Here is a 17,354-nt window from a genome sequence, read left to right on the forward strand (position 1 = left end):
AACTAAAACTCGTTATCTTATTAGACTAATCCTCGTGTTTATCTCAGAATCATATCTCTTCTAATTACTCTTTTCTTCATGATGAATATACTTTTTTCCTAAATATATAATCTTCTAATCCTATTTCTCAATGTAGGCTGAACGTTGAGTTATCTACTTAGGCACGGTTTGGACTAATTCTATCTCAGTGAAGTAATCTCAATCAAGGTTTTGGATTTGTAGATCTATAGTAATCTCAATCAAGGTTCAGTATAGTAATTTGTGTCATGTTAACATCAAGTTTTTTCTAAAAATATATAAAGTGAGATATTTTTTACCGATTAAACAAAGATTACGAAACTTTAAAAACATTTGATTAAAATAGTAGACTGTGTGAGTTTAATATATAAATCATTGTGATTTTTGTCATATTCTGAAATCGTCATTGCGTGACGAATGATTGCATTATTTTATCACCCATCTCTTGGGTAATCATGTTCAATTATTTCTTACTATATACCTTAGCTTTTATTTTCTTCATTAGGTTCTATGGCTATTATTCTTTGCCAAACAAAATGAAAAATTTAGAATGATTATAATTAGATATTTCTAGAGATATATACATGATCGATATTTTAACTTTTTCCAATCTTATACCGTCGTGATATTACGTAACTAATTTCATCGGGTCACGTCTTGTGTGATTAATGTTTCACAGAAAATAGCATGCCATTGCAAATCATGTAGTAGAATTTAGTTTGGTCTCAAATAAATGCAATGTCAGTCAAGTCAACATGTATAGCAAGGTCTGAATTTTTTAAAATAATAATAATAATAAGGTAAATATCCAACCTTTAATTCCATAGGATTCTTTGAATAAACAAAAAAAAATTATATAGCAAGGGACGGTTAGCCATTATGATTGGGAACTGAATATAACAGCGATAATAATAATAATGCAACTCAGAAAAAAAAAAAATATTATAGGTACAACTTCCTTCTACATTTTTTTTTGACTTATAGGCAATGTATGTGTATTGGCTCCAATTTATTAGCCTTATATATAGTTTAGTTTAATCATTCGGAATTAAAATATCGATCTTTCATTATGTATTTCATTTTTCTATTCACACTTATATAAAGAAACAAATAAATAAAGTTTTTAAAAATACAGTTTTCCCGCAAAATCATATATTTTCCTGATAATTACATAAATTATAATAAATTTATATGATTTTTTATATATAATAGATGATTTTGTATATGTTTACAAACCAAAATTATATTTGTTTTCATATAATATGATCTCTTGTTTGAATTTTCCTACGAAATTGAACTAGTTGAGAAGTAGAGATAAATATCAGATGAGAACTATTATGTGTAGTAGTAATATACTATAAATAAAAGATAGTCTAAGCATATTAAATAGATACAAGCTAATTGGATGATACGACACACCGTGCCATTGGTTGGGACAACTGTGCCAGGATGGCTTTGGGTTAACAAACACTAGAAAGACGATTACGTGTTAATTTTTGTAGTTAACTAGTGTAAGTTAAAAAAGTGTGGGTCTACTTAAAGGGCAACTGTCCCCATTCTATAAACATGTTAGCATCTTATGTGGCATACCATGACGGCGTATATATATCATACTTAACGATACTGTTTATTTTTAAAATACATTTCGCATATATGAATATATGATAGTAGTGTATCATGTACCTACCCTTCATATTTTCATATATACACGTTAGTATATTTTGCTATCTGTAGTCATATATACAAGTATCTATATTAAGACCCAAAAACAAGATTTTTGCTAGTGCGACGTTTAAAAGTATTGTAGTACATGGAAACTTTCGACATTGCAGCGTATGATTGCATTGTCTATGTATGACTCTATCTCTATGGTGACTTTTACCGAGACATGGGTTTTATATAGAACCAAATGAGTGTCAAAGTTGGCGCAAACATTAAGATAAGAATCTAGTAGTATTATCAAATACTCATCCACTAGTTGTATAGTTTAAACGTCATTACTAATTTGAAATATATGACTTCGAGTAGAAAATAGAGAATATTGCGTTGGGAGATTAAACCAATCATCTAGTTTTGCTCAAATTCATACGATAGAGACCTCTTTTGGATCCAAAAGCTTTGGGTTTTGAACAAAAAATGAAACCAATCAAATTAAAAGTCAGATAGCTCAGAGGAAGGCACGTGTTCTTGGCTTAGATATCACGTGGGAATGAGTGATCCATGTGCTTCCCTTTATCCCAAAAACCAGCTTAATATACTTCTTTGTGAATTTTATCTCTTCTTTTTCACCACGACGATCAGTAGTCAAAAATTTAACTTAGAGCCGATTCGATCGAATGACTTTCTTTATATTTTGGATTTTCCCATTCGAGCAGAAACTTAAAAAATCAAATTATTCGTTTGGTCACATCTTCATATGTTCATATATTCCATGGGAAAGAGAACCAGTCTCTAGCTCGGCTGTGCTTTGCTGAAAAGTGGCGAATAATAAAAAAAGAAACAGCAAGATTTGTTGTAACAAAGTATCGATCCAAGGAATAATTTTTAATAGAAATAATGCCTTTCAAAAACTGTTCATTGTTTTTAACTTTGGGTCACGTGGAAAAGAATCAATCCAATGGATAAATTCTGAAAAAGATGTACAAAAAGGGAAAGTTGCACCCTAATGAAAATTTTGTTAAAGAAAAAAAAATAATTGTTAAAAACCATACATAGTCCATAGACAGTAGTAGTATACTTGAGTCACAAAATCTAATCTATTAGCCTTATTGTGTTGCGACTTGAGCGTTTCAAAGCGGCTGAGATCAATCAAGGTGATTGGTGGGCTACTCAAAAAGCATGTGTGTTCTCTTTTGTTCTCTCAATTTTGTTGTGAACTATTATTGTTGTCTACTCTCTATTTTTAGTGAAAATAAATTCATGGTTATCCACAGATTTGTTTGTGTTCATTTCACAATACCTATAAAGAAGGAAAACAGACATAATGATAAGTTCACAAAGAGACATAACACATGTAAAACAACAATACATACGTACCACTCATGATTATGGTACATCTAAGTGTCAAATTGATTGGTCTTCAGGGTAGGACATTGTGATTGTTAAATGTCAAACTCGATTCACATGGGGTTCTTCTCCTACAGACATTATTAAAGTAGAGGTCTTCTTCATCTCTCGAATTTTCAACAAAAGCTAAGAGACAGCCATTGCCAAAGCCCCACACAGTTGTACAGTCACAGACACTTGGGTTCACACTTTTCATAGGATTCAAGTTTGGTCTGTAACTCTCTGTATACACTTCAATATTATATAATTAATAAGTAGTCAAAAATAGAAATCTTGTTGTATACAACACACACATACAATATACATTACTTATTCACATATTTCATTCTACATCTTGAATCGTAATCATACATTAGATATTAATTATAACAAGGCGATACCACTCACATTGTATATAGACAAGACTTATATATATATTTTTGATCTAGTCGATATATTGAGAAACCCATTTAAATCCTTCGCCGTAACCCATCTTTCTGACAATGCTGCACATGAACACCTCAAGGGGACGGACATTTGTTCCTGCCAAATTCACTTTACCTTTCCCCGTGGTGAAATTGGTGAGACCTAGATGATAACGGAGCTCGTCTTCTGATGCAGCGTATGGAATATCGATTTTGTTTCCAAGGATGAGGAAAGGGACATTTGCTAAAGATTCATCTGAGAGAAGGGCATCAAGCTCTTTCTTTGATTCTGCAAACCTCTCTTTGTCATATGCATCAACTAGGTATACCACTGCATCAACCTAATAGTACGAGAGACCAAAAAAATTAATGTTACAAACTTGAAGATAAAATATGAACAGGGCAGGTAGTAATTAGACATCACAGTCTATTGATCTATTCATTCAGTGGAATCACCAGCCATCAGAATGTAATCACAAGAGACCTCATGTTGAGATGCTCTATAGATACTTTAAACCTCCACATAGCAATCAATCATCATGTCATTGCAAATAATATCATCTAGAGATTTCAAACTAACATTCGCAGATTTGTTTCTTTGGGACCAAAAACTGGACTAATAAGCGAGTAGAACGCAACTAGTGGTTAGCACAGTGGCTACAGAAGAGAGTAAGGAGGTCACAACAAGGTAAGTCTATCAGTAATCAGCAAAATGTGATCAAGTGAACCTCATGATGCAACAAGAAGAAGACTATTATAGATTTGCTATCTTCTAAACTTCCAAGTTAGAGTCTTTTGAAGCTACCATTTGTAGAATTCACTTCAGCTCTACTACCATGTCAAACTGTATACGTTTTTTAGTGATTAGAGTCTACACATATATCGCTAAACTAGCATTATGAGAGAGAGTCTGAGAAGACTTGGCGAATTGATTGACCTAAAAATACTAACAATGATATAAAACAGCGAACACGAAGATGAAAAAAAACCTTAGCATAATAGTCCTTCCAGACTCTACGAGCAATCTGATGACCTCCCAAATCGAAGGCTTTGAACTTGATTTTGCCGATACTAAGCTCTTCCGATGTCGGATGCTGTGTCGGCTGATGCTGGACCAGTCTCTGAAACCCCCGAAATCAAACCACGATCAATCGATTGCTCAAATTCACTGACTAAGTAACAGAAACAAGATTTTAGAAAGCGATTACTCATCTCTGATTCGAAGAAGAAAACGAACCTCGTCCTTTAACATGTGAAGCAAGGTGGTTTTGCCGGCGTTGTCGAGACCTAGAAACAGTATCTTCGCTTCCTTCTGCCACAGTCCGAGAGTTGCCAGAACTCCATAGAACCAATCGACCAAGAACATCGCTTCTTCTTCTTCTTCTTCTTCTTCTTCGCGAAGGAAGGGGCTAGGGAGACAACTTTTCACGCAGCTTCGTGATTTTGTACATACGGCGTCCTTTTGGTTATTCTTTGTAAATAATATATAGTTTTGGGGCTTTTGTATGAAACGAACAAACAACTGGGGTTCTTTGTTGGCAAAGACAAAAGATTAAACCCGCGTCGTTTTAAGTATGAGTGCGTTGACTGGTGAGTGTTGCTGACTTGCTGTGTTGGAAACTTGGAAGTCAGATAGTATAATAACTGTATTAATTTTTAGTATTAACGACTTTATGTGACAACTAAATTGCTAAAAATATCAGCATACTGTATCTTTTTTTAAATAAAGTTATTTTCGTCGTACTGTGCCATTTACTATTCTTAAACCGTCATGTATTCATAATTGCATACGAAGATTGATTCAAATGTTACATCAAAGCAACATATATACAATTATATATAAAGAGATATGTGATGATGATAAGCTGATCAATTATCTTGAGGTTGCTTCTTGACGATAATCACAGGACACTTGACTCGTTTCGCGCAATACTCGCTCACACTCCCTAGCAATGCCCTATATATCAATGATACACATACACAAACCATATTAAATAAGGAAACCCATTAGATCAAAATGTTTTTTTTGGGTGTGTGTCTTAAAAAGATTGAATGAATTTACCTTTTGAAGAAGCCGTAGTCATGTGTACCAATCACTAACATATCAGCTCTAAGTTTCTGAACTGCGTTGCATATAACTTCTTTTGCATCTCCTCGTCCAACTCGTCTCTCTATTTTAATCTGTACATCATCAAATAACACATTTAGTTAAATTCACTTTCTATAAATGAGTAATCAAGCAAAGTGTTGAAATAATCGAAAGAAAGTAAGCTGGCTTACATCAGACTCAAAATCTTGGTACACGTTTCGAGATCGAGCCATGACTGATTCAACGAGCTCGTGTTCATATTTCATCAAGGCTGCAACCGGATCACCGGTCACTATAAACCCTAAAAAAATCGACCAAATTAAACAAAATCAATATTCTAAGCTAAACGGTATATATATATTAGGATAGTTAATAAAAAGATTAAAGGGGGCTAACCTGCGGCGTCAAGGGAAGAGTAAACGGGAAGAGGGGGCTTGACGTAGAGGAGGATGAGGGTATTGTTGGAACCATACGGAAAAAGATTGTCAAGACTCCATGAAAGAGCTTCCATACTCTCTTCGCTTTCGTCCACTGCTACGACTATCTTTCTCTCCTTCGTTTCCTCCATCTCTTTACTTTTTTTTTTATTAAAGAAAATATAGAAAGAAAAAAAAACTGTTTTCTTTTGCTTTTAATTATTATCAGAGAAGAAATATTTCGAAGAAGGCTTCTTGAGGGAAGAGGAGATTGCAGTAGTGTTTTCTATTTATACAAGTAGCTAGGCAAAACCAACTTGATTTCCCATTTCTGGAACTAAGTGTTTTAATTATTTAGATATTTGCAGACACTATATATCTTGTCTAATTCTAACATTTGAGAAATTCTTTGGTGTTAAACTTCTTTTAAATGTAAAGATAAGATATTAACTAAATATAGATAAAGACTTTATTTTGTTTGTTTTCAGATGTGAGTCCTATCTACAATTTGTGTTTTGTATAATCATGGAATTTCATGCATGACTCTTAAAAAAAAAAAGTCATATAACTTATCCACAATACGACTCTTTTTTTTTTTGGACAAACTAGTATATGACTATAAGTTATTATATATTATGAGTTCTACATTTTATTCTAAAGAAGAAATAGAACTCAATATTAATGAAAATAGAAGTCAATACTAATGAACTTAATCTGGAATTTTATTTTCCTCATATATCCCTTAGTTATATATATATATATATATGTATATATATATATATATATATATATTTTAGTTAGTTATCATGGGTTATATTGATGAATGATGATTGATGATGTTACTACATTGATGATTGAGTGATCATGAATTTCAGTTTTGTAATATCCATAAATGTATACAAAGAAAAGATAACGTATACAGTAAGATAAGTTTATGATTGAAGCAAATACAAATCTCAAAATAATAATTGGTCCCCTGCCTCAAAAAAACAAAAAAAACTTGAGAAATTATCACAACCCTAAAATGAAGATAAGATGCATACAGATACCTTCCAACTCAAAAACAAAACGACACCCTTCATTAATGCTCCTTGTGAGTTTGTGACCCAAAAAGGTTTATATATGAACACGTAACCAAATTAATGGGCCGTTAATGGGTCATCCGAAGCTTCCAATCAATTAAGGCCCATATCCTCTGATTGATTTTTGCTCCGCTGTTTATCACCCAACTTCGCCATTGCTTAATCGCCGTCGAGCTTCCATGGCTTTGAGAAGAAGCTCCATTAAGACTCCTCGCAGCTTTCAACGGCTTCGTTGCCCCTTCATTCGCTCTCCTTCATCCAGCTCCGATGAATTTATTTCCGGGAGAGGAGAAGAGGAAGTTCGATTTTCCGGTGCTAGCTCTTTTCCCTTCTCTCGTCTGTTTCATTCTTCTATTTATCATCCTCCACTGCCACACTCGCTTGATATTAGTCTTGCTTTTAGAGGTTTATCTAGTGGTAGTTCTGATGTTAATGATTACGGAATTGAATCTGAAGACGAGAATGATGAAACTGAGGTCAGTTGTGCTGAGTCAAGTACTAGTAATCCGGAAGAAGTAGAGAGAGTCTGCAAAGTGATTGATGAATTGTTTGCGTTGGATAGAAACATGGAAGCTGTTCTTGATGAAATGAAGGTTGATCTATCGCACGATCTGATCGTCGAGGTTTTAGAACGGTTCCGACATGCTAGGAAACCTGCATTTAGGTTCTTCTGTTGGGCTGCAGAGAAGCCAGGGTTTGCTCATGATTCAACAACTTACAACTCCATGATGAGTATTTTAGCAAAGACTAGACAGTTCGAAACTATGGTTTCTGTTCTTGAAGAGATGGGTACGAAAGGTCTATTGACTATGGATACATTCACTATCGCGATGAAAGCTTTCGCTGCTGCGAAAGAGAGGAAGAAAGCTGTTGGTATCTTTGAGCTGATGAAGAAGTACAAGTTTAAAATTGGTGTGGAAACCATTAACTGCTTGCTTGATAGTCTTGGCAGGGGTAAGCTTGGTAAAGAAGCTCAGGTTCTGTTTGATAAGCTGAAAGAGAGGTTTACACCTAATATGATGACTTACACTGTTCTACTCAATGGTTGGTGCCGTGTGAGGAACTTGATGGAAGCAGCTAGAATCTGGAATGATATGATTGATCAGGGATTGAAACCTGACATTGTAGCTCACAACGTTATGCTTGAGGGTTTGTTGAGGAGCAGAAAAAAATCTGATACGATTAAATTGTTCCATGTCATGAAATCCAAGGGGCCTTGCCCTAATGTCCGTAGCTATACCATCATGATCCGTGACTTTTGTAAACAGTCCAGTATGGAAACTGCGGTTGAGTACTTTGATGACATGATTGATTCGGGGTTGCAACCCGATGCTGCGGTTTACACGTGTCTGATCACGGGGTTTGGGACTCAGAAGAAGCTGGATACGGTTTACCAACTGCTCGAGGAGATGCAAGAGAAGGGACATCCTCCGGATGGCAAAACGTACAATGCGCTGATCAAACTGATGGCGAACCAGAAAATGCCGGAACACGCCACAAGGGTCTACGACAAGATGATCCAGAACGAAGTTGAGCCATCAATACACACATTCAACATGATAATGAAATCTTACTTCATGGCGAGAAACTACGAGATGGGGAGAGCTGTTTGGGACGAGATGATCAAGAAAGGGATTTGTCCTGACGATAACTCCTACACGGTTTTGATCAGAGGGCTTATAGGTGAAGGGAAGTCCAGAGAGGCATGTAGATACTTAGAGGAGATGCTTGACAAAGGAATGAAAACCCCTGTGATTGATTATAACAAGTTTGCTGCTGATTTCTACAGAGGAGGACAACGAGAGATATTTGAGGAATTGGCGCAGAGAGCTAAGTTCTCTGGTAAGTTTGCTGCAGCAGAAATCTTTGCAAGATGGGCTCAGATGACTAGAAGGAAATTCAAACAGAGATACATGGAAGATTGATAACTTGGGGGGCGCATAACTGGATATTACAAGTCACTGGCTCGGAGAAAGCTTGTGCTCATTTGTAAGCTCATCTGCAAGTTTTTGTGCGAGAAATCTTGCTTCAATCAAGAACATGACTGCACTTGCACAGCTTGGATTTAACTGATCACATTTGGTAGCTGCTTCGAGCCAGCAGTTGAGGTTCTAATGTGGCACAACGGGGATTAAACTATTCAGTATTTAAATAGAGTGTCAAACATGTCTTTGCTCTTTGTATTGTAACATCTGAGTGAACAACACACCTCGTTTTTTTTTGGTGAAGGTGAAACGATTTGCTTAAAATTAATAATCAATTCACAGATTTGATTCACAGTTGTCGTGCCCTCTTATGAAATAAAGCATTCACAATGCATTCAGGACGAGAGAAGAGTTCAAAACCTCTGCAAACCATTAGATTAGAGCACACACACACAAAAAGAATAAGAGACTTTTAAGAGAAGAAAGATGAAACATCAATGTTTTCATAGGACAAACAAACACACAAAGGCTTTAGACAAAGAAGAAGAAAAAGAAGAGGATCATCTAGAAGTTAAAAAGATGGACAGGAAAACAAAGGAATCAGTTATTATGAACATCAAGGCAGGCAGGAAGGCAGGCATGGAGAAGCAAGAAGAGCGTGTATTGGGGGGGGTCAACAAGGTTCTGAGCTTCTTATTAGGGTCTGGGGGATAGGCTTTTCCCTCAGCTGATAGGGAATTCCAAAGCACATTGAAATTTCTCCGTTTGAGCGAGGGGTAAAAGGGGATAGGGTTGTCATTTGTGATTAACATTATCGTTGAAGATTTTCCAGTATTTACAAATGCCCACCTCCCCATGCCATCTAAAAGAGCCGCACGTCTCGAATGATCGAGTCCTAACCGCGAGCCTGAAACCATAAAAGTTGGAGATCAAGATACACAACAACACATAATAATACACAAGTTAATTAAAAAAAAAAGAAAAAAAGAGAGAGATTGAATTCTTCTTCACCAACCATTTGGTACGCGATTGAGCTCGATTCCGGCGGGGTGAAATACATGATCCTGGATCTCTTGATTCGTCGCATTAATATAAGCCTTGATTGAGACCGTACCACGATGTCCCATTACCGCCAGTGCAATTTTGATGTTCCTCGAAACATCAGCAGCACTGAGACCATCAGGGATCTTGTAGAGACCTCGACGTCCCAGAAGACGCCTGCCTCTATGGAGTTTTTCCCCAATAAACCAAAGAAGGTGATAGTGACGATTTAGGAAACAAAAGACACAGTATTTGTCATTTCCAAAAAATTAAAAAAAAATTACAAGGAAAGAAATCTTACCGACGTATCCGCTACTAGCCATGGTATTGAAGGACTGATCGAGACATTTAGAGAGAAAGGGGCGGAACAATGGCAGACTAGAGTTGATCAACGGCTTAAAGCTACGGCATTGACTTATCAACATGGTGTTTTGACGACGGAGAAAGATCCGCTGCGCCGGAACAAAGGAAGACGACAGAGAGAGAGAAGCTGCTGTTGCCGCTGTGGGGTTTAGGGTTTTCTAATAGCCACCACCATTGACGACAGCGTAAAAAACTACTCCTTTAAACGGGCTATCATGTCCATTTATTTCTTAAATGGGCCTTCTTGTAGACCCTATAAGGTGAAAATGATTTGCTGCTTAAAAAATAAACAAATTCACAGATTTGCCAATTTTATTGTTTGCTCATGTGTTTGATTTGGAACCGGAGGTTTTATGAACCAGTTTGACAGAAAACATAGGATCACTTATTACTACTGTACTATATTTTAATCCGCGGAATGCCACAAACATATAATTTTTATTATAATTTATATTTTATATTATATCTATTTATTAAATATTGGATGTTTTGTAAATAGAATAATGACTAAATTTTCCGATTATTATGCGACTAAATATTTATATTGTTTTTTAACCCGCTACATATTTCATAACGATTTGTTTGTTATATTTAGTTTGTTTTGTTTAGTGTTTGATATTTTATTTGATTTTAATTATTATAACAAAAAATAAGGAATCTAAATACATAATCAATAATTTATACGTTGTGATTAAGTTACATTTTTCCTAATGATTTAATTATTTTATACAATCTTAGTTAAATCAACTTGATTTTATGTCAAAAATTCTAATATTAGTAGTATTGATAAATAATTAAGTGAAGATTTAACCCGTGTTAACACAAATTTAATAATATTTTATTAATTCCAACATGTCCTCTTTATAACTCATCTACTATAGAACCATATTATATAGTATTTCAGACTTTTTTTAATTTTACATATTCGTAATAATTAATTTTTTTATTAAGTTTATATATGTTAATTATGATATTTAAATAAATGTCAATCGAAGTTTTTCTTACGTTAAGAATCAAAGCTCACAGGTTTTAGAAAACAAAATGGGAATCAAATTGTTGTTTTCTTTGTTTGCGAATGATTCATATATTTTCAAAACACAACTGAATGTTTGGTTATATGTATAATAATTTCCATTTCCATATTGATTAATTTAATTTTTTTAGTTAGAATGAAATGAAAAATATTTAGGAAACAAAATCTGGAGTAATGTTAGTTATGAAAAATTTTAGGAGTTAATGTTGTAAATAATTTTTTAAATAAACAAAACTAAAAGGGCATAACACAAAATGTACTTCAAAAATGTTAATATAGATATAACATCCATCATCATTGAGAACCAGAGATACATTGAAGATTGATGACTTGGGGATCTTAACTGGATCTTTCAACTCATTAGTAAATGGTTCAACTTGTAACATGTTTACAATACAATACATATCTGTTATTTCATTGTAACATGTTTACAATAGTATTTTTTAAAGGAAAAGGTCTTTATTTAAACCTTCAAAACACATATACATATCTGAACATGCGTATGTGTCTATATATGTAAACCGAAGCATACTATAAGTGATAGTATTTTAGCAAAATTTTAAAAAGTAGCCAATTCTATTCTTTTAGATATAGAACTTCTGCTACACAAGTTATGGAAGAAGTATATAAACATACAAAACACAAGACTTAAAGAGACAGAAGAAGATGAAGAAGTAGGCTCAAGTGCAGAGAAAGAAAAACAAAGACATCTTTTTATGGTTTGGCACCCCTTAATAATATGTAAGCATCTCGTATCTTGCTAACATGTAAAGTATGGTCAAAGATGCTGGCTGCATTTAGCATTTGACAAACACAATATAATGAAATTTCCAACTCTCAAACAGAGAGAAACAGAAGCAGAAAAATTGCAAGTTGGAGAGTGAAAAGAACTTAACGAGAGAGAGAATAAAGAGCTTCTTGCTTGATCTATGGAGTTTTGCTAGCTTCAGCGTCCTTGTTTCTCCAGGGATTAAGAGCTTCTCTCATGGCTTGAGCTTCAGGAGAATGTTCCCAGGCCCGTTTCTCTGCTTCAATCACAGTAACCTTGTCGTCTGCAAGTTTCCATAACAAAACAATTTCATCAAAACCCAAACCAGTCTAATGTAGAAACTAAAAAAAAATGAAAGTACAAGTACACAAGAAAGTAAGAAACTTCAACATCAATAAGCTTTATTTCATCATCAAACTTGAGATTAAACTTAAAACTCCCCAGAGTTTCCAAAATCGATGAATTAAATTATTCACAGAAACCATTGCAATCAATTCTTGGTAATTCGGAAAAAAAAAAACCCTAAATTCCCAAAATCTAAGTGATTAAAATTAAAAGCGAGAAAGAATTGAAAAGATAGAGAATTTTTTACAGAAACCAGTCTTGATCATGAAGAACTCCATGCCTCCGCCTATAATAGCTGATCCAATCGCGATCTTCAAATACCAATCCAAAAATTTCGTCTTCATCATCTCCGATACTTCCCCGATGAAGAATTCAAAATCTTCAGATGAACATAAGAGATACAATTTCTCAAATACTTTCCCGATGAAGCAAAGGCTTCGAGGATTTTTAATATTTTTGCCCGGAAGGGTTTTTAGTTCATCACTGTTGATTTCTTCTTCTTCTTCTACATTTCTACTCAAAACAGCGTATTAAAAAAGGGAACATTAAAACGCTGTCGTTCGTGATTTGGTTCGACTTGTCGGTTTGGGAAAACCAAGTCAGGCCAAAAAAAAATTATAAATTTAAAGTGGCGGTTATGTTAAGAACATTTGAAGCGGCAAAACGAAATTATGGGACGCACGTGGCACGTTTTCATTGGATTAATCCGTAAAATGCATTGTAGTCCTGCGCACTGGGGGTGGAGGCTAGGGATTGAAAGAGTACAAGGGAGGGAGTGGAGGTCTCTACTTCTCTAGGGTTTGCTAAAAGTATGGATCGGATCAGCAATTTTCCAGACGAGATTATATGCCACATCGGGTCCTTTCTCTCGGCGAAGGAGGCCGCGTTCACCACGGTTCTCTCTAAGCGATGGCATAATCTGTTTACCATCGTACCAGATCTTCATTTTGATGGTTCTATTAAGGATGGAGAAACTCTTACGGATTTTGTGGACAGAGTATTAGCTCTTCCACCCACTTCTCGTGTTCACAAGTTCTCTCTTAATTGGTGCTTTGATGAGGATACCGAGCCTGCTCACTATGATCATATCAACCGTTGTCTACGTCATGTGCTCAAGCGTGGTGTCACGGTTCTTAAACTCTCGATAAATGGCGAAGAAGGTTATGCACTACCTTTTGAAGTTTTCACTTGCGAGAGACAGTTACTGATCTGTCACTAGGATGTGGTTTCGTTATTGACATTCTCCCTAAGAATTCTCTTCTTCCAGCGCTCAAGACCCTCTCTCTTTCTTACGTTCGGTTCCATGAGTTTGGTCGTTGTGCGTTCAAAACGCTTCTTGCTGCGTCTCCTGTGCTCGAGGAATTAACCATACGTGGTGTCAACTGGGAAATTTGGAAATGGTCCCGCACTGTTTCTAGTTCGAGCCTTAAGAGACTTACTATAATGCCTGAAGTGTGGGATTGTTTTGATGACTCTGATTTCAAGAGTATTAGTTTCGATACTCCGGGTCTCGCCTACTTGTATTACTCTGATTATGTTCCAAAAGAGTATCTAAATGTTAATCTCGACTCCCTTGTTGAAGCTACTCTCTATCTTTGTCCGGAAGAAAAATATATGTGGGGGACAGGGGATGAAAGGCGCTTCCATCCAATGAATCTGCTCAATTGGCTCAAAAATGTCGAGACTCTCAACTTGTACACCATTATGACTGCAAAGGTAAGTGTACTCTATTGATTTCAATTTCTATTCAAAATCTTACAACAACTTTAAAGAAACTTAAAAAGGGTTATATATATATATTCTCTATTATGGAACTATAGTGACATATAAGTATAAAAATCTTGCTAGGTATGCTTTTAATTGATTGGTTTTCTTATGTTCCAGATGTTTTATGTCTTCCGTGAAGCACTCCCAGTGTTTGAAAAGCTGTCTTATTTATATGTTAGCCTTTCTAACTTCTGTTGGTCTCCTCTGCCAATGCTGATCAAGAAATCTCCAAATCTAAAAACTCTCGACATCAACGTACGTATGACTGCAAACCCCACCAAAGATCCTTAATTAGATACTCGTGATTTTAATCTTCAATCTCAAATCTTTTCCGTCTTGTTTCAGGGTCCCTTGCACATTAAGAGATTTTATTACTGTGAAGAAGACACTGTTTGCGAGTGCGTGTCAGAGTATTCATTCTTATAGTCGAGTCCTTTGGAGGTCCTGAAGATAAATGAGTACTATGGTTCACTCGAAGAATTGATACAAATGAAACATTTCTTGGAGAAACTTTCATGTCTTAAGATGGTGGAAGTTCAGTCTCAAGCAACAGGTAAATATAAGCTGAAACTCGTAGCAGATCTGGAAAGGCTACCCAGAGCTTCATCCAAGTGCAAATTCTAGGTCCTTCCTAGATTTGCTTAAGTCTGTTGATTGATTCAACAACATAAGAACGTTTGTGTTTTTTTTGTTTTTGCATTTTCTCATCTTTAAGTGGTTGTTGTGTCGTTTTCTTTTTTCGTGAAATTAAAATACGTACCATAAAATTAGAAACCTAAACCAAAGTAAACCGGAATTTGGATTGGGAGGGGATGATTACAGCTGGCGTAAAATGATTGGCTGATAAACAATTGTATCCGAGCATTTATAAAATAGAGCAATTGATAGACAAATAAAATAGAACCTTTACTCTGCTTTCAAGAGACTCCGCTCTAGTTCTTCTCAAGGTCTCTTTGAAGATTGAATTCTGCTTCAGGGTTCTCTCGGATTTAGTCGTCTTCTACCACAATTTCTGCAAACTACGCTTCGGTGTTCTTGTTTCTGCATAAACGCGGTTTCTGGGTTTTTGGTTCGAGTCGCTAAAGGTTCCATTAGAGATTGATGGCGAAAAAGGATGGATAGGATCAGTAGTTTACCAGATGATCTTGTTGTTACTCACGTAGTCTCCTTCCTCTCGGAAAAAGCGGCTGCGTGCTTGAAGTGTACCTCCAAGAAATGGCGGAATCTGCTTACCGTCTTACCGAGTGCTGCTTTTGTTGGTTCCTACTCGTCTGAGCCACGTCTCAAAAAATTCGCTGATCGATTAGTACTCGAGATGCCATTCACCGTTTGAGGAGATTCTCTCTAAAGCTGGGGTCTTTGGATTTTGCTCAGTATAGTACTGTCAACGATTGTTTAAGAGATGCGTTCAAGTGTGGTGTCTTGGATCTTGGACTGGACGTCAACGTCGAAGGAGATTACTCACTGCCTTCTGAGATATTCACTTGCAAGAGCGTTGTGAAAATGAAGCTAGGGTCTGGCTTTGTTATTGACATTCTCCCTAGTAATGCTTTGCTTCCTGCTCTTAAGACTCTCCTTCTTGATTCAGTTCGGTTTGATGATACTGGTGGTTGTGCGTTTACAAGGCTTCTTTCTGCTTGCCCTGTTCTTGAGGAGTTAGTCATAGATGGATTTAACTGTGAACGTTGGAATTGGTCTCACACTGTGTGTAGTCAGATCCTTAGGAGACTTACTATAAGGCGTACATATTCAGAAGATGAAGATTATTATCAAGACTATGAGTTTGAGAGAATTAGTTTTGATACTCCCAGTCTTGCCTACTTAGAGTACGATGATTATATTCATGACGAGTTTCCAGTTGTTAATCTCGACTCCCTTGTTGAAGCGACCCTCCATTTTAGTCTGATGACTGCTTGGGATGGAACCGATCCAACGAATCTGTTCAAGGGTTTGAAAAATGTTCAGATTCTGCGCTTAGACACTGTTGACACGATGCTGGCAAGTGTTCTCTACTGAATCTTTCCTTACTCTTTGTGAATATGTTTCTGCAGCTTAACAAATAGTAAAGCTTAGGGAACCATCCATCATAATTTTGCTAGACACTGGAATGTTTACATTCTGATGACTGACTTGTTGTTGACTTTTTATATTCTGTTCCAGGCGTTCGAGGCCAGCATTAATACAGCCACAGTGTTTGAAAACATGTGTCATTTATATATGCCAACTGAAGCAGATATTTGCTGGCATGGTCTAAAAGTTTTTGTTACGAAATCTCCAAATCTGAAGACTCTGACCATTGAGGTATGACCGAAAGTCCCCAAAAAGTTCATTGAACAAACCTTATAATCAATACTCTTCTTATAGGTGGTAGTAGTCATAACAAACATATATATTTTCAGGCTTTGCACTATACTTATCAAAGCTATCGGGATTTAAAAACAGTTTGCGAATGCTTAGAGGACTATGCTTTCCTTTTGACCTGCCCTGTTGAGATCCTAAAGATAACCCAATTCAAAGGAAAGATCGGAGAAATGGTGCAAGTAAAGCATGTCTTGGAGAAATTGCAATGTCTGGTGCTGTTGGAAGTTCATGTCAAGGCAAGTAGTGGTGAAGAAAAGCTGCAGATTTTGGACGATCTCTTGATGCTTCCGAGAGCTTCATCCAAATGCAAAGTCGAGGTCAAGTTCGGTTTAGCAAACTAGAGTCTGTTGGCCTCACAACATGAACTTGTGAAATCACAGACGTGGTTCCTGTTTGTTGACATTAGAACTAGTGTTATTCTTTTTGCATCTTTCGTACACATGCGTGATATTTGTTCTGAATCGAACAGCTAGGTGTTTTTGACATCTCTGACTTATTAGTAGTTGTTTTGTGCCTAAAACACTCTTGAGTTTGTAAGAGACAGGCTGAACTATAGTTTCTCAGATATACTCCGGTCAAGGAGGATTTAACGTCCACAGGGATTTAGTTTTGATTGCTTGTTTTTAATTTTAAATGTCTCGATTGTTGTTATATGATCCTCTACAATTTGAATCT

General features: G+C 35.9%; 5 protein-coding genes and 2 pseudogenes across 6 annotated transcripts; 3 read left to right on the top strand and 4 right to left on the bottom strand.

Annotated features, from left to right (window-relative positions):
* On the bottom strand, nt 3,340-4,950 carry LOC104749069 (GTP-binding protein SAR1A). Its single transcript, XM_010470646.2, has 3 exons — nt 4,726-4,950; nt 4,478-4,609; nt 3,340-3,829 (listed from the first exon to the last, which is right to left on the bottom strand). Exons 1-3 carry the CDS (start codon nt 4,852-4,854, stop codon nt 3,509-3,511), a joined length of 582 nt encoding a protein of 193 aa, XP_010468948.1. The 5' UTR covers nt 4,855-4,950; the 3' UTR covers nt 3,340-3,508.
* Nucleotides 5,240-6,362, bottom strand: LOC104749070 (universal stress protein A-like protein). Of its 2 annotated transcripts, none has more exons than XM_010470648.2 (4): nt 5,974-6,362; nt 5,769-5,869; nt 5,551-5,669; nt 5,240-5,445 (listed from the first exon to the last, which is right to left on the bottom strand). In XM_010470648.2, the coding sequence occupies exons 1-4, from the start codon at nt 6,143-6,145 to the stop codon at nt 5,358-5,360; spliced, it is 480 nt and encodes a 159-aa protein (XP_010468950.1). In that variant the 5' UTR covers nt 6,146-6,362; the 3' UTR covers nt 5,240-5,357. The 2 variants fall into 2 exon arrangements, with proteins under 2 accessions (XP_010468950.1, XP_010468949.1); XM_010470647.2 differs by having other exon boundaries at nt 5,769-5,878; nt 5,974-6,346.
* LOC104749071 (pentatricopeptide repeat-containing protein At3g62470, mitochondrial-like) lies at nt 7,229-9,348 on the top strand. Its single transcript, XM_010470649.2, has one exon. The coding sequence runs from the start codon at nt 7,255-7,257 to the stop codon at nt 8,998-9,000; it is 1,746 nt and encodes a 581-aa protein (XP_010468951.1). The 5' UTR covers nt 7,229-7,254; the 3' UTR covers nt 9,001-9,348.
* Nucleotides 9,394-10,565, bottom strand: LOC104749072 (annotated as a pseudogene).
* LOC104749073 lies at nt 12,105-13,052 on the bottom strand. Its single transcript, XM_010470650.2, has 2 exons — nt 12,799-13,052; nt 12,105-12,489 (listed from the first exon to the last, which is right to left on the bottom strand). The coding sequence occupies exons 1-2, from the start codon at nt 12,896-12,898 to the stop codon at nt 12,365-12,367; spliced, it is 225 nt and encodes a 74-aa protein (XP_010468952.1). The 5' UTR covers nt 12,899-13,052; the 3' UTR covers nt 12,105-12,364.
* LOC104753179 (F-box/LRR-repeat protein At3g62440) lies at nt 13,363-15,420 on the top strand. The gene is given in 5 exon segments (XM_010475469.2): nt 13,363-13,743; nt 13,746-14,267; nt 14,436-14,573; nt 14,664-14,942; nt 15,295-15,420. Coding segments are annotated over 5 exon segments (1,446 nt in total).
* Nucleotides 15,236-17,164, top strand: LOC104749074 (annotated as a pseudogene).

This window comes from Camelina sativa, chromosome 16 (genome assembly GCF_000633955.1).
Source record: "Camelina sativa cultivar DH55 chromosome 16, Cs, whole genome shotgun sequence".
NCBI lineage: Eukaryota > Viridiplantae > Streptophyta > Magnoliopsida > Brassicales > Brassicaceae > Camelina > Camelina sativa.

Coding starts and splice junctions, on each gene's coding strand:
- LOC104749069 (XM_010470646.2), bottom strand. CDS start 4,854: ATGTTCTTGGTCGATTGGTTCTATGGAGTTCTGGCAACTCTCGGACTG. Junction 4,610..4,725: donor TTCACATGTTAAAGGACGAG/GTTCGTTTTCTT, acceptor CGGGGGTTTCAG/AGACTGGTCCAGCATCAGCC. Junction 3,830..4,477: donor GGAAGGACTATTATGCTAAG/GTTTTTTTTCAT, acceptor TCGTACTATTAG/GTTGATGCAGTGGTATACCT.
- LOC104749070 (XM_010470647.2), bottom strand. CDS start 6,145: ATGGAGGAAACGAAGGAGAGAAAGATAGTCGTAGCAGTGGACGAAAGC. Junction 5,879..5,973: donor CTCTTCCCTTGACGCCGCAG/GTTAGCCCCCTT, acceptor CGATTTTTTTAG/GGTTTATAGTGACCGGTGAT. Junction 5,446..5,550: donor GACTACGGCTTCTTCAAAAG/GTAAATTCATTC, acceptor ATTGATATATAG/GGCATTGCTAGGGAGTGTGA.
- LOC104749071 (XM_010470649.2), top strand. CDS start 7,255: ATGGCTTTGAGAAGAAGCTCCATTAAGACTCCTCGCAGCTTTCAACGG.
- LOC104749073 (XM_010470650.2), bottom strand. CDS start 12,898: ATGATGAAGACGAAATTTTTGGATTGGTATTTGAAGATCGCGATTGGA. Junction 12,490..12,798: donor CATGATCAAGACTGGTTTCT/GTAAAAAATTCT, acceptor GGAAACTTGCAG/ACGACAAGGTTACTGTGATT.